Raw genomic sequence first — 16012 nt, forward strand, 5'->3', positions numbered from 1 at the left:
TCATCTAATCGTGAACCATTGCCCAGTGTTGAAACAAACCATCACTATCCTGCACACATGTCACCACAGAGGGCTCCACACCGCTGTGAAGCTAATGCAGCTTACATAACATAGCAACAAGCCATGATTTCACCTCAGCCACCAGCTGAAGTTCGTAAAACACATGCATCTCCTATGTAAAAGCTACGAGCGAACATGTCTCCTCAGCGAACTGCTGAATCTCGTAAATCATGTGCCGCTCATATGCAAAAGCAACGTAGCAGAGCTGTGTGTGTGACGTACATGTAGCTGAACTGTGTGGCGCATTGCGCCACCAGAAACACTGGTACTATAATTTCCTTAATAATTACTAGTATAATTAATATAGAGGAACTATTGTGGATCCAGACATGAAGGCCAGATTAGATATTTGTGACTGAAGGTATAGCTTGTAGAAATCTCACTGGTGGTGGAATACAAATGTAACAAATTTTCAAGTAAATATTATATTTCTAAATGAAAGGGGTGATAATATTACTTGTTCTACTGAGTACTTGGGTTGAATTTCAATCATAACTACAAGTTATATGTTATCTGGTTTCATTTATGGTAGCTACGTATTGCACTGACAGATTAGTTTATGTTTTACATACATTTAGATATAGTCTATCCTTATGTCCAACAAAGTCATATTTAATATGCTATACATAGATATGATTATAATAATGATACTGAAGATTTGGCCATAACTGCAATTTCATTATATTGTACCAACTAAAGAAGATTACTCGTACATACACCTAAGGAACAAATTATAAGCAAGTACGGATGAAACTATCTGGCTGTGCTGACCATTGCATGAGACAATATTATCACCCGGTTATGGAATATTATGTTGTATTCACTATGTTCTGCACAGATCTCTTGGCACGGTTACATCACAATACTGAAGAGGAGGGTTTCCTGGACTACAAATTGCTGGCACTGAATGTAGGACAGTTGCTACATGAAGGTTATTTACTCAGTAAAGGGTTATTTTTATTCACTTATAATAAGGTTTCTTTAAAATGAGTTGATATGTGAGTCACATTCTGTAACATGATAAACATGTAGATACTGTACCTCAACGTCCTCTCCATTTTTACCATGGACTTTGCTGTAGTTGATTGGTGCATCCCAGCCCTCTTTTTCACATAGGGCTTTGTAAAAGGCAGCATTGACCAAGAGGCTACTTGTTTTAAAAGGAGAAGACAAAGGAGTTGATAGGATGGGATTGGAAGAGCTTAATGTACCAGCCTTGTCATGGAGTCGATTCTTCTTCATACTCAAGTCCAAAGTTCCATTTTCATCAACTTCAATCTCTGCAGCCTGTGGAAATTGTAAAGATATATTGTAAACTGATGAACAGTTTGCGGCTTTGATAGTGTGGCCATGTGGTGCTTTTAAGGGATAAAAGTAAATGCAAGCTTTTATTTAAATAATATCTGATTTAAAAAGCAGCTTTTGATTTACATCACATCAGTTAATGTGTAATTCTTTGCCAGAGTTCTTTGTAACCTCATAATGCTCACCATGTTTTCCAGCTTATTCCAAGTAGAATTTAAATAAGACGCTTCCAGAATTTAACCACAATATTCATCACTAAATCGGAGGCAATTTAAATAAAGAAAAAAAGCTGCTTGATCTTTTTAATATTATATAAAGAAATACTGGTCTGGTTTTACAAAATTGTGAAACTATTGGTTATGTAAGAAGTGGGACATACCGTTATTACTGTTACAATATGTGCGTTGCAACAAAGATTTGTTTTTTTAAAATACATTTACTACATGAATAACTAGTAATTATACAGTAGATGTGATGAATTTATATTGTTTTAGACATTTATTTAGCTAGCGCATATCTATCTATCTAATATTTATCATATCTCTCTCTCATATCTATTTATCTATCTAATATCTATTTATCTAATATCTATCTTATCTATCATCTGCTTTTAACTTGATAATGTGCTATCACATCTCAAATCTATCATCTATCTATCATCTATCACATATCTATCTAATATCTATCTATCTATCTATCTATCTATCTATCTATCTATCTATCTATCTATCTATCTATCTATCTAATATGTATCATATATCTCTATCTCATATTTATTTATCTATCTAATATCTATTTATCTATCATCTATCTTTCTATCTATCATCTGCTTTTAACTTGATAATGTGCTATCACATATCTATCTATCTCAAATCAATCTATTTATCATTATCACATATCTATCTAATATCTATCTATATCTACCGTATATATCTATCTATCTCATATCTATTTATCTATCATCTATCTTTCTATCTATCATCTGCTTTTAACTTGATAATGTGCTATCACATATCTATCTATCTATCTAAAATCTATCTATCTTCTATCACATATCAATCTATCTCATATCTATCATCTATCACATATCTATTTAGGTATTTATCATCTATCACATATCTATCTAATATCTATTTATCTATCTATATCTACTGTATATATCTATCTAATATCTATCATATATCTCTATCTATCTCAGATCTATCTATCTAATATCTATTTATCTATCTATCTATCTATCATCTGCTTTTGACTTGATAATGTGCTATCACATATCTATCTATCTATCTAAAATCTATCTATCTTCTATCACATATCTATCTATCTCATATATATCATCTATCACATATCTATTTAGGTATTTATCATCTATCACATATCTATCTAATATCTATTTATCTATCTATATCTACTGTATATATCTATCTAATATCTATCATATATCTCTATCTATCTCAGATCTATCTAATATCTATCTATCATCTGCTTTTGACTTGATAATGTGCTATCACATCTATCTATGTATCTTTTTTCTCAAATAAAAATGTAACACAGCATGTTATATTTAAGTTTGTAAACAGAAGAGAGTGGGGTAGAGATAATTTAGAATAAAGGGGCTTAAGGCTCATTCACATGACCGTAGCTGTAATATATATATATATATATATATATATATGAGATATATTCTACAGGAGTAAAATACCTGCCTGACATGGAAAGATTACTATTTACTACTCATATTATCTTGTTACCAGGCCAAGTATTATAATAACGTATCTCTGACCATATAACTTGTGAAGAACTGGTTGTTTAGTAAATGTGTGGAATGAGCAGAGTGCATTAAAAGGGCAGTTTCAGTCATGCATAGTACTGCTGTATTTTCCACTGAACCAAGCTTTGATCACTATAGGTTGCACATCTAGTGAACAGTAATGCCTAATTTGCAATAGTCAAGGTTTATGGTTAAAAAAATAAAATAACAGTGATTTATTGTTTTTTTAATGCAACAAAAAGTTTTACAATGAAAGCTGCTGGTTAAGTCTGTTGAGCTAGAAAATAGTTTTTATCACCCATAAAGAGATCATTTTGCATTCAGTTATAAATGTCAATGAACAAAAATGCTTAAAAATAAATATATAAATAAATAATACATAATAGAATAGTATATAATGCTATACTAGTTCAAGTGTAATATAACACAATCAGAAATACAGGTCAACCAACAACATAATGTTTAAATGCACATAAATAGAAATACATTGGGCTATTGCTATAATATATCAAATATTTTACCGTGTTTCTATTAAGGTACTTTAACTTTATCTTGCTGCCCATTTCACTACAATAGTTTAATCTGATGCGATAGTTCTAAGTCCTAAATTTAGCAGTGCAGCTTATCCTAGATAATAACTTAGTATCAACATCTTGTGCCATCTGTATAATATCAAATGCATTTCACATTAGTATTAATAACTCTTAGTTACAGAAATGCAAGGTATTAACTACATCTGTACTAAATGACCAGAAGTTACATATCTATAGATTAGGCTTTGGTAGATGGCATTAAAACAAGTGAAAGCTGGTGATGTAATGTTAACAAATGTGTAGGAGATAAAGACGGGCCCACCCTTAACTTGGCACTTAATTTGACATATCTTGAGATGTATATTGCAAGATGAAAAAAAAGATATATACCTAACGGTGCCAAAAGGTTACAACAGATACATTTCATTACTGGATGGTGAAAGAATGTATTGTGTATGTATCATGAGAAACTGAAGACATTTGAAATGAATACGGGTTTTAAAAAGGAGAGAAATATATATTGGAGTTATTTCTCAATAATGTCCCTATTTAAGACTAATTTATTACTATATAAACAGCAAGATACTTCCAAGCCTTTTCACACTAGCATCTGAGAAGAAGGTATTGACAACTGTTTTTGGTTCGTTTATATATCCAGCAAAGAAAAAAATTGCAGACGAAGGCAATAGGGGTCGAAACGTACAACGGGGAAGATGCTGGGTTGCTACATGTGCGACTGGATGCACTGTGGATTACATATTACTTTTGTGACATTATGTATCTTTCTTTATACTTTATTGATTATTAGTACTAGAACTCAATCCCTGCATGGTTCAGGTAGCTTTCCGTCTTTCCGAGGTTGGTAAAATGATTACCCAGCTTGGTGAGGGTAATAAATAAGTTACCTGAAAGCGCTGTGGAATACGTTGGCGCTATACAAATAACCAGAGTTATTGTATTTTATTTGTTTACTATGCACTTAATCGTTCTACAATTGTATTGATAGTATATAAATCAGGCACATTTGTGGTTGTAACACATTTGGAGTTCCTTAGCATTTTATGCACATTGTACTTTATTATATAGGTCACACATCTGTGCCTGGTATAGTCAATGTATTCATACATGATCTGTGCAGTAGTGTTTATGGATATAAATACAATTGTATCCCCAGTTGGGCTTTTTATGTGCAATTGAATATATATGTATTGTTCCAATGTTCACATGTGGCAGTTGCATGGTATCTTTTTCAGCTGTGTATGATCATCTCTTTTAAGGCTATGTTCACATTAGTATAATTTTAGACCTCTTAACCTGCATTTACATAAGCTAAAGGGATTTGATAGCTTATGTCCAATTCATATTTAAATGACTCAAAGTAAAATAAAAGTAAGTTAAAACACTTGTCTTTCTATTTTATGGTTTCTTTTTTTAACATGGAAAGCAATGGAATATTGAATGGACAACTGATGGGAACAATAAAAACAAATCATAAACCCAAGCCAGCAATGGCTAATGACCCGAAGCATAATGCTACATAGCAATAATGCATCACATTAAAGTCACGATAATGGCTAAACACACCCACACATAGGGCTTATTTTGGGCAGAGGGCTTATATTTTCCGTACTCTCCCCCCCCCCCCCCCCAAAAAAAAAAAAAAAAAAAACCAAAACAATGGTAGGATTTTTTTTAATCAGGGTAGGTCTTATTTTGGGGGAAGCACCGTATTAGCATAAATACATGATTCTTGTCTTTGTTGGATGTATATATATATATATATATATATATATATATATCTCCAACAAAGACAAAAATCATGTATTTATGCTAATTTTCGGCAGAGGGCTTATATTTTCCGTACTCCCCCCCCAAAAAAAAACAATGGTAGGGTTTTTTATCAGGGTAGGTCTTATTTTGGGGGAAGCACAATATATACATGATTTTATACACGATATATATATATACATCCAACAAAGACAAAAATCATTTATTTATGCTAAAACTGTGCTTCCCCAAAAATAAGACCTACCCTGATAAAAACCCTACGGTACCATTGTTTTTTGGGGGGAGTACGGACAATATAAACCCTCTGCCGAAAATAAGCCCTAGCTACACGACATGAAAAAATCAAAAACTAATACTCACCTAGCAGGTGGCGTTCGGGTCCCTCATGTTGGGCTGCGGTGCTCCGGTAGTCTTCCGTGTAGTCCTCAGTGCTGAGAGAGCATTCTCTTTCGGGTAACAGGGCTTGAATACCCCACCTCCAGCAATAGATTGATGTGACTGGATCACAAGCGTAGTGGCTCAGCCTATCATAGCCGGTGCGATGAACAAATCACAGCCATTTAGTGAATTACATCATTGAATGGCTGTGATTGGTTCATCAAGCGCTCTGATTGGCTGAGCCATGGTACTCGTGATCCAATAACAGCAATTTCTTGCTGGAGGTGGGGTATTCAATGCCCGTTACCAGGAAGAGAATGCTCGCTCAGTGCTGCTGAGGAATACACGGAAGCCTGCCAGAGTGCTGCAGCCCAGCGTGAGAGACCTCAACGCCGCCTGCCAGGTAAGTATTAAGACACCCCTCGAAAATAAGATACTGTGCCTCTTTTGGGGCAAAAATTAATATAAGACAGTGTCTCATTTTTGGCTAAACACGATATGCAAAAATAAATACAGCTTTATTGTATGACAAAAGGTAACATTGCTATGGCTCCTATTCATTTGTTAAGGAAAAGGATGCATTGTATTTTTAGTCTGCCTACAATTTGCTACCCTATTGGGAATGAAATTAATTGCCAGTGAGTAAATTGTAAATGTATCGTTCCATTGAGGTCCCAATGCTTTTGTTAGTAAAGATAATGTTCTTCAGAGCTTTTCTTCCTGTCAGTTCACTAGAAAATTAAGGACCCTTTCACGCTGACTGGAACTTGGATGCACAACACGCCCAAATTTGAGGAATTCCATGCCAAAATCTGCAGGTCCATCTGCGGATTTTGATATGGAATTGCAGGCATTTTTTAGGTCATTTTCAATTTTTCATCAAAATCCGCAGGCAGCCAGCAGATTTTGGTGTAGAATTTACTGAAATTATGGTGCGTCCTTATCCTGGCCTGCATGAAAGATCCCTAAAAGATCCCTTTTTCAGTCAATGAGATGCACCAGGATTTGTTGGGATCCTTTTGTCAGAAGGACTGTCATATCTGCCATAGCTCTGTTAGGCCATATTTACACAGGTGAGTCTGATATGGGTCCGAAAAACTCGGATGAATATACCACCTGTAGGCCTGCGATTTTTTTTCTGCAAATAAGATGTGTTTTGCAAAAAAAATGCATCACATTGTTGCACATGCAATATTCACACGTTTTTAATGCAAGCAAAAATAATAAATTGTTTCAATAATAAAAATTGAAAAACGCATTGCAGATGCATGAAAATCACATTTATATGTGAGGGCTTGGTCAGACAAGTGTTGTTTCCTCGCTGCTACAGCGAGAAAACAGCACTGCTATAGGAGCCAATAGGTTCCTATAGAAGCGCTCACATAGACACTTTTTAGAAGTGCAGAATCTGCACTTTTAACAAAAAAAGCACAGCAAGTGCAAACTCACATGTCAGCTCCATGGTGCGCCGAGGTGCAGCGTGCTCTCCATAGGCTCCTTTGGGAGCCATGAAAGCACGTAGCCTGCATCACGGATGTGTGACCAGGCTGCTTCAAGGAGCTAGAAGCTGCCCATTCACGCAATCTTTTCAGGGAAGATAGCAGCGTGGTTTACTCGTTGCTGAGCAGCGAGTAAACAATGTTTGTCTGAGTGTGATGTGATTTTTTTTTGCCTTCCATAGGAAATAATGGGTGATTCCTGAACCGAATTGCCCAAAGTAAGACATCGTGAGACATACTTTTGTTGCAGCATCGCTGCTAGAAAAAAGTCGCCCATATAAATACACTAATATAAAGTAATAGGTTCTTTTCAAGCACACTGTCTGTGAATCTCGCAATGCACAGAAATCGTGTATGAAAAGTTCCCATGTAAATATAGTTTTCGGAATAGAAGTCATGGTGCTAATTTGAACATAGCCTTAGATGATTATGATTGAGTATTATCTTTCACTGAAAAATATTTTGGGGTTCAAGAAAAACACAAGAGGCATATTTTGCATTAAGATGCCCGATTTTGGTAAAATTATCTTGGTGCATTGAGCTAATTGAAAAAAATTTTTGACAATGCATCTTCTACTATGTTTATGCACTTTATACTTTTTTTACTTTATTATAAAAACAGTTTTAATTTTCAGACTTTCTGGTGACAATACAATATTTTCTATCTGATACACTTTGAGGGATGACACTAACAGCTCTGATGTGATGGTAAACACATTGTATTTAATTATCATAAAATGTAACTTTTAGTAAATAATTGCATTGTTCAAATCAGAAAAGACTATAATAACCATAAAATTCACCTAAAACTCCAGACCTTCACGACAGATGGCTTGGCTAAAAAGCCATGCAACTGGGCTAAAATCCTTTAATGTTGCAAAAACTCTCCCACTGAAAAAATACTCTTAAGGCAGCAAATGAGCAATATTCCTTTACTCCAAATGACAGATCTGCTTAACTCAGAGAGCATACTGAGTACTTAGCAACTGAAAATAAGTACTAACGGTCTCCCTGCTGTGTTCCATCCATATTGAACGGATTTTCTATTATTGATATTATGGATTTGCTTCGCAATCAACAACATTTTGTGTCTGATTTTTGGTTGTTGGTCTAATTTTGACACATATATTGCATGCTATGATTTTCCTAATTTCTTCTTGTCATGTTCTGATTTGCTTAGAATTATTAGATTACTCTAGAAGGGTCGTTGATTCTGATTGCCAGATGGAAGTTGGGAAGGAATTTTTTCCCTTAAATGAGAAAAATTGGCTTCTTCCTCATGGGTTTTTTTTGCTTTCCTCTTGGATCAACATTGCATGAGAATAGGCTGAACTTGATGGACATATGTCTTTTTCAGCTTTACATAGATGCAGAGCAAAAATAGTCTTGTACCATGTTAGCCAGAAAAAGCTATGATGTTAAATACTCTTGTATAAAAAAAGCAAAAGTAATATAGAGGTAACACCTTAATTGACTAATCAAAAAAATATACATGCAAGCTTTTGAGACTACTGTTTTTTGACAACAAGGGAATATTTTTCAAATGTGTATGAGTTTCCGCTGGGCTCTCTGGGTTCTTGCATCAGAACGAATACAGACTACATTGAAAACCTACATAAGGCCAGTTTCCCATGCTTATTGTTTCACGGGTTTGATGTGCTTTTTGATAACTTTTTCATCAAAGCAAGGAACATTGCAAAAGGACCTGGAGATAATTTTTACTTCCACATTCTTTTCATTATTATTGGGCGCACTCCCCATTCTCTTGCTTGCTATGAAGTCACACTGGAGAATCCTACAGAGGATCTCACCACGCAATAAGAATGGGACCAAAAGTGTCTTCTGTCTCCAAGGGCTCCAAAGCAGCCACATGGTGTGCTTCTATGATATATGCACCCTTGACCAAAGCCAAAAATAGATCCAAAAATTAGTAAAAGTAATAAAGAAAGACTTATCCTCTTTCTTCTTTTATCTGCTCCTTATTATGACAAAAAGTGTTTAATAATCTGCACTTTGTAAATTTGGTCCCTTCTGAAAAGCTTTTTTGCTGGTTAATACCATTTTAATGTACTCTCTATGCATTTTATATACATATTCTGGAAGGTTTGTTCTTGTGGAGACCACCAAGGAGCTTATACACCATGCAATGCTCCTCTGGGAAACTTGCATAAAACAACTGGGATAGAGTTTAATAAAACCATGAGTGAGAAATAAAGATGATCGTTGAATGGATATGCTGCCAACCAGATGGAAACCTCACCCTGATGGGCAGGCGTGGGGTATTGCATAAAACAACTGTAAGGCCTTAGTCAGACGGGCGTTTTTTCGCGTGATTTGCGGATTGCATGACGGATGCGCATGCGCAAATCGCGTGACCGGGGGCGAAAAATCGCGGGAAAAATCTGCACCTAGCCGCGTTAATCGTCGCAGCAAAACGCCTGTCTGACCGGAGAAAAATCGCCGTGCGCATCAAAATGCGCATGAAACTTAGACTGGCCGCTGAAAAAAACGCAGCTAGCTGCAGTAAATGATTTTGGTGCGCACATAAAACGCCGAACGCAGATAGGCGCGATCTGCGAATCGTCGTCTCCTATAATTTATCGCATATCCGCATAAAAAGCGGACATGTGACCGATACCATAGCGAACTATTGGTTCTATATATGCGCGAATCGCATGCGCATGCGCAAATCGCGCGAAAAAACGCCCGTCTGACTAAGGCCTAAAGAAGAATCTGGTACATGGTGCAACCTTCCAATAAAATATTTTTGGCAGGTCAATGAATTTCAATACTTTTAATTAATAAATACATTAATACATCTAATAAATATTTCAATTATATGGGCACCCATAGTATCACGGTATTACGTCTGTTATAGTGCCGGTTTGTGGAGGCAGCACTGTAACAGGCCTATTACTACTATTCGTGCCTGTACAATTGAGCCATTTATTAGATGCAGCCTTTGTTGCCTGTATCCCAGCTTGAATGATGAAGAGGCCATTTGCCTCGAAACATGTCTTATTGCTGGTATTTTCTATAATACAAAGTATAGTTAAATTTCATTAAATTGACAAAATCATTTTAATTGGAACGACTGCACCATGTGCCGGGTTCTTCTTTATAGTTGTTTTACGCAATATCCCAATCAAGGGGACATTTCTATTTGGCAGCACCTCCGTTCAACCTTTCTCTTTATTTCTCGCTGATGGTTTTATTGAACTCCCTCAAATTTCTGGGCAACAATTCAAGACTTCTCCATCCACTTTTTCTTCTTCATCTAGTTCTCTGGGAAACTTGGTAAGCAAATGGGAGATGGTACAATGCCCTTGCAACTCCACAGATTGGAAGATGGCTAGTTCGAAGGTTGGACACTGACTTATAGGGATGCTGGCTTCCAACAGGTGGTGCTGTAGGGGCATTGTTACATATTCTATAATAGAGATTTCCAAGCTACAATAAATGAGTTGTATCCAGGGATCTCTTATCTAATAACCACCATGCATACCTTGCATTTGCATAGCTGTCACTACGCAAGTTCATGAGTATAGCAAAAATATCAGATGATTAAACCACCCAGCAGACACAGATTATTATGGTCTGTCAATTAACATTTGGATGGCTATGGCCATATAAAGATATAAAATATTTAGAAGCTAACCTTGAGACATTTTATCAGTGCAAACTGTCTTGAAAATAAAGAGTTTGGCAAAACCTTGGGGGATACTTACTAAATCCAGCATTTCCAATGCTAGACTTAGTATGATTTACCACAATACACAGAGCACCTAATATATGAAGAGGCGCACACCTCTTCGTGTATATGTCCCATCCTGTCACTTTCATGTGCCTTCTAAGAAATGTACACCAGGTTCCAACCTGCTGTACATTTCTGGCATCATTTATGCTAGTTTCTGGTGTAAGTTATACATAAATCTGAAAGCTTGGAGTAGCCATGCCCCCTCCTGACAAACCCCACCCACTTCTTGGAAAAGTGGTGAGGCTGGCACAAAAAAGCTAAAAAGTTGCTAATTTCTGCGCAAATGTGACCTGAACAAAAATGTGTGACTTTTGTACATCATAATTCTTACAAAAAAAGCTATTGTAAATGTCCTTCCTAGTGAAAAACCACTGATTGGGCTTATGTAAGAGGCAGATACCAGGAGGCAGTAAAGCTAAAAGGTCTGTTCTCATCCAGGCAAATGCCCCCCTAAATATAGCAAGTTCTTTAGTGTAAGCACTTTTTGTGTCCAATAGTTCAGTGCCAAGGTCTCTCTTACAATGTAACACCAACAGTTCAATTATTTGCATCCTGATATCCATTAGTTTAAAGGGATTTTCTGGAACTCTGATCTTGCTAGCCTATTCTTAGAACAATGAAGGTTTGATTTCTAGCGCCCCATGGTCATCTGGCTGAAGGGGTCGCAATGCTTTGGTGAGTGCCACGTCTCCTTCTTTGTTTACCAGGCAAAGCACCATAGATTTGGTAGCGGCTGTGCCTAGTACTACACAGAGCTGCAGTACCAGGAAAACAACTACCAATATATGGCACGGGGGCATATTAAACAATAAAGGTGACACAGCACTAGCTGGAATGCCATTGCTCCTTTAGTCAGATGATTTGTAGGGGAGTCGGGTCCCAACTGATTGAAATAGATAACTAGTTGTTCCTATACATAGGCTATCAATATCAAAATCTTGATACATCCCTTTAATGCCTGGTTCCTACTTTTCTGGGACGTAGGATGTTCATTGGTCTAGTGCCCTAGCTCCTGGTATCTTGTAATTTATTAGCATTCCTTATAAAGGTATCAAAAGGCATAGTAGTCCAATACATGGTATGCTGCCCACTGCTTGATACCACAGGGTTTTCTAGCCCCCTGAAATAATACATTTGTAACTTAAATGACCTTCTGGATTGTGAATGTTTATTCTGCAATTAGCTAAACTAAATTGTTCAAATAATGGGAATGTTAATAGTGGCAAGTATTATTATTTGCATGCTTTCTAAAATGTGGATTGGATGGTTTGTTTTGGTTATTGCATTTCTTACTGTTCACTTTCACAGTTTTTAAGACTATGGTTTCCATTAAACCTTCCTGCTTTGTCTGGCTATCTTCTCCCTACACATTAGGGTTACTGGACTCCAAGTTTTCTGACTATGCTAATCTGTTTGAGAATTAATATTCTCTCAATACACATTTATGTGACTAGGGATATAAAGACCACACAAATGTATTTATTATGGCATTTGCAGAAAGTCACCATAGACTTATTTCAATTGTTCAGTTTTTCTTAATAAAATCACTGGACTCACAATACACTATGGCAACGAATAATCCACTTAATGATTCATTTTCTCAGGAGGGATGAGCAAAATGATTTCACTCTTCTGTTATTTACTCAGCAGCGTTTCAAGGGCTATTCCATGATAATCTTCTCACAGCCCTTTCAAAGTCTCCAGTGCAATGAATACATACTGATTCTACTTGCCTCTGAAATAGGACAAGTTTTATAGTTTATATATTTAAAAGAATCATATAAAGGCCATTGGTCAATTATTGCTGTTATCAAATCAAGGCATTTTCAGGTTCATTTATGATAAATGTGCTAATTGCACTATACATTTGTACACGGCTACACGTCTGTTAGCAAATAGCAATAGGTTCTTCTTCACCGTGTTGCTTGGGTTAATAGTAAGAAAGAATTACTAGTTTTTCTGACCATAAGACGTAGTTTTCAGCAAGATAACATGTTGCTGAGAAGCGTCTGTGTCTTATCATCCAGAGGCAGGGAGGTCTGATAGATCCAGAGACCCCTGACCGCTGCCTTAATAATCTGGCAGTAAACGGTTAGAGGGGGTCATTACTACACTTGTATGTGAGCATTTAGTGTTAATAAAATCAGTGTTTAACATGCCAGCTGTAAATATGTGTGCGCATGCAGCAGAGCTGTGTGTGCACGTAGGTAACAGAGCTGCATGTGTGTGTTCATGTAGCAGAGCTGTATGTGAATGCTGCAGAGCTGTGTATGTAGTTGTGTGTGTTTTGTGCATGTACAATGTGCACGCAGCAGTGCTGTGTATGTGTATAATGGGAACTTATGTGCTTGCGACATTGTTTGACTAGACACACTAGATTTAATATGAACTGACTGTTCACTGTTAACCCCCTTCTCAATACTAGAACAACAAAGTTAATGATGGTAGCCCCTCTACTTTGTTAGACCTCTAGAAACGTTTAAATTAGTATGAAATATTTTTTCATGTTTTCTGCTGTATAAAACTGGGGTGCATCTATAGTCAGGTGTGTCTTATTGTCTGGAAAACTATGGTAATAGATCATGGTGTAAATCTTAAAACAGATGATCCATCGAAAGATCATTCTCTGAGTTAAACCGCCACTTATACATAGCAGGTATTCTTTGCTCCACACCCAGTCTGTAACAAGATACTCAACCCTTGTTTCTCAATAGCTTCTAATGTCTACTCATGACAGCCAATTTACTATTTGTTCACTGCTAACACCAGATGTCATTTGCAACTAGTCGAATGGTTGAGAGTCATTTAATAGCAGCAAACTCTCATCTAGTCTCTTCCTATGACAGACAAAAGCCATATTTTTTACAGTATATATCCATTGAGATATTGCTTATATGTTTCACTCTCGTAGACATAGTAAGAGCTCCTGTATAAAGGCTGTTAGTTCAGCCATACCAATTTAGGAGAGTAATGCCCTCATAAGTTGATATGGACTCATACATATTAGACTACAGCCATCCTAACCTACCAGTCAACTGTTGTACTGTATATATGTATGGGAGGTTCCTGACTTTTTCCTGATAGATGGTGTCAGGGAAAAAAAAGGATTGGACATCTTGAGTTTTAACCCCTGATTCTTTTGTTCTTGCTGGAAATAAGCTACTGCCAGAGCTGTCTGGCTGTGGCTATATCCTCTGTCCCCGTGTAAAACACATGAATGCTTAGCTGAACCAAATGTTCATGTGTGTGGGGATTGAGATAAAATGCTGTCAGTCAAACGAGCATTCAACTGATGGCTATTGAATGTGTATGAGCAACATAAAGGAGTTGAACCAGAATAGACCTTTATACCCCATCCACAGAATAGGGAATAAAAGTCTGATTTGTAGGGGTCCTCACTAGAGATGAGCGAGCATACTCGTCCGAGCTTGATGCTCGTTCGAGTATTAGGGTGCTCGAGATGCTCGTTACTCGAGACGAGCACCACGCGGTACTCGTCTCGATTAAACGAGCACTGACCATTGAATTCAATGGAGCCGGCAATACAGCCGGCTCCATTGAAAGCAATGGGCTGCCAGCGAGCGCAGGATGAATTGTCGGGAAGGGCTTAAATATATAAGCCCTTCCCTGCTATTTATCCAGAAATGTGTAAAAATAAAAAAAATATATACTCACCTTGTCCCGGCAGAACGATGTTAGCCCATTGAATTCAATGGAGCCGGCAATACAGCCGGCTCCATTGAAAGCAATGGGCTGCCAGCGATCGTGCGATGAATTATCGGAAAGGGGTTAAATATATAAGCCCTTCCCTGCAATTCATCCAGAAATGTGTAAAAATAAAAAAATATATATACTCACCTGATCCCGGCAGACGGAATTCAGCGCGGCCGGCGGCAGTCCTCCTGAACTGCTCTGAACAGCTGTGAGTAGCATTCAGCAGACGGGGATTTAAAATCCCCGCCTGCTGAATGAGCTGCCTCTGATTGGTCACAGCCTGACCAATCAGAGGCAGATCTCACTCACACACCCATTCATGAATTCATGAATGGGTGAGTGACTGCTGCCTCTCATTGGCTCAGTGCAGGGACCAATCTGATTTGTCCCGCTGAGCCAATGAGAGGCAGCAGTCACTCACCCATTCATAAATTCATGAATGGGTGTGTGAGTGAGATCTGCCTCTGATTGGTGCGGCTGTGACCAATCAGAGGCAGCTCATTCAGCAGGCAGGGATTTTAAATCCCCGGCTGCTGAATACTACTCACAGCTGTTCCGAGCAGTTCAGGAGGACTGCCGCCGGCCGCGCTGAACTCCGTCTGCCGGGACCAGGTGAGTATATATATTTTTTTTATTTTTACACATTTCTGGATGAATTGCAGGGAAGGGCTTATATATTTAAGCCCTTCCCGACAATTCATCCCGCGATCGCTGGCAGCCCATTGCTTTCAATGGAGCTGGCTGTATTGCCAGCTCCATTGAATTCAATGGGCTAACATCGTTCTGCCGGGACAAGGTGAGTATATATTTTTTTTATTTTTACACATTTCTGGATGAATTGCAGGGAAGGGCTTATATATTTAAGCCCTTCCCGACAATTCATCCTGCGATAGCCGGCAGCCCATTGCTTTCAATGGAGCCGGCTGTATTGCCGGCTCCATTGAATTCAATGGGCTAACATCGTTCTTCTCTGCCACAGCTGTTACAGCTGTGGCAGAGGAGAACGATCTTTATGCTGACGGTGCGGGGGGGGGGAGGGTCTCACTCTTGCCACTATTTTGGCTTAATAGTGTGACCTGGGAACTTGAGATGCAGCCCAACATGTAGCCCCTCGCCTGCCCTATCCGTTTCTGTGTCGTTCCCATCACTTTCTTGAATTTCCCAGGTTTTCACAAATGAAAACCTTAGCGAGCATCGGCTATATAGA

The 16012-nt window shown here is 37.6% G+C and overlaps 1 protein-coding gene across 1 annotated transcript in view; it reads right to left on the minus strand.

Moving 5' to 3' along the window:
- Positions 1–16012, minus strand: part of ST18 (ST18 C2H2C-type zinc finger transcription factor) — a 93178-nt gene that overhangs the window by 49348 nt on the left and 27818 nt on the right. The window contains exon 8 of the mRNA XM_066578981.1: positions 1102–1347. Within this exon, the coding sequence (XP_066435078.1) occupies positions 1102–1347 (246 nt within the window). The remainder of the gene's footprint in view (positions 1–1101; positions 1348–16012) is intronic.

The sequence above is a fragment of the Eleutherodactylus coqui genome, chromosome 9 (assembly GCF_035609145.1).
Source record: "Eleutherodactylus coqui strain aEleCoq1 chromosome 9, aEleCoq1.hap1, whole genome shotgun sequence".
In the NCBI taxonomy this organism is placed as follows: domain Eukaryota; kingdom Metazoa; phylum Chordata; class Amphibia; order Anura; family Eleutherodactylidae; genus Eleutherodactylus; species Eleutherodactylus coqui.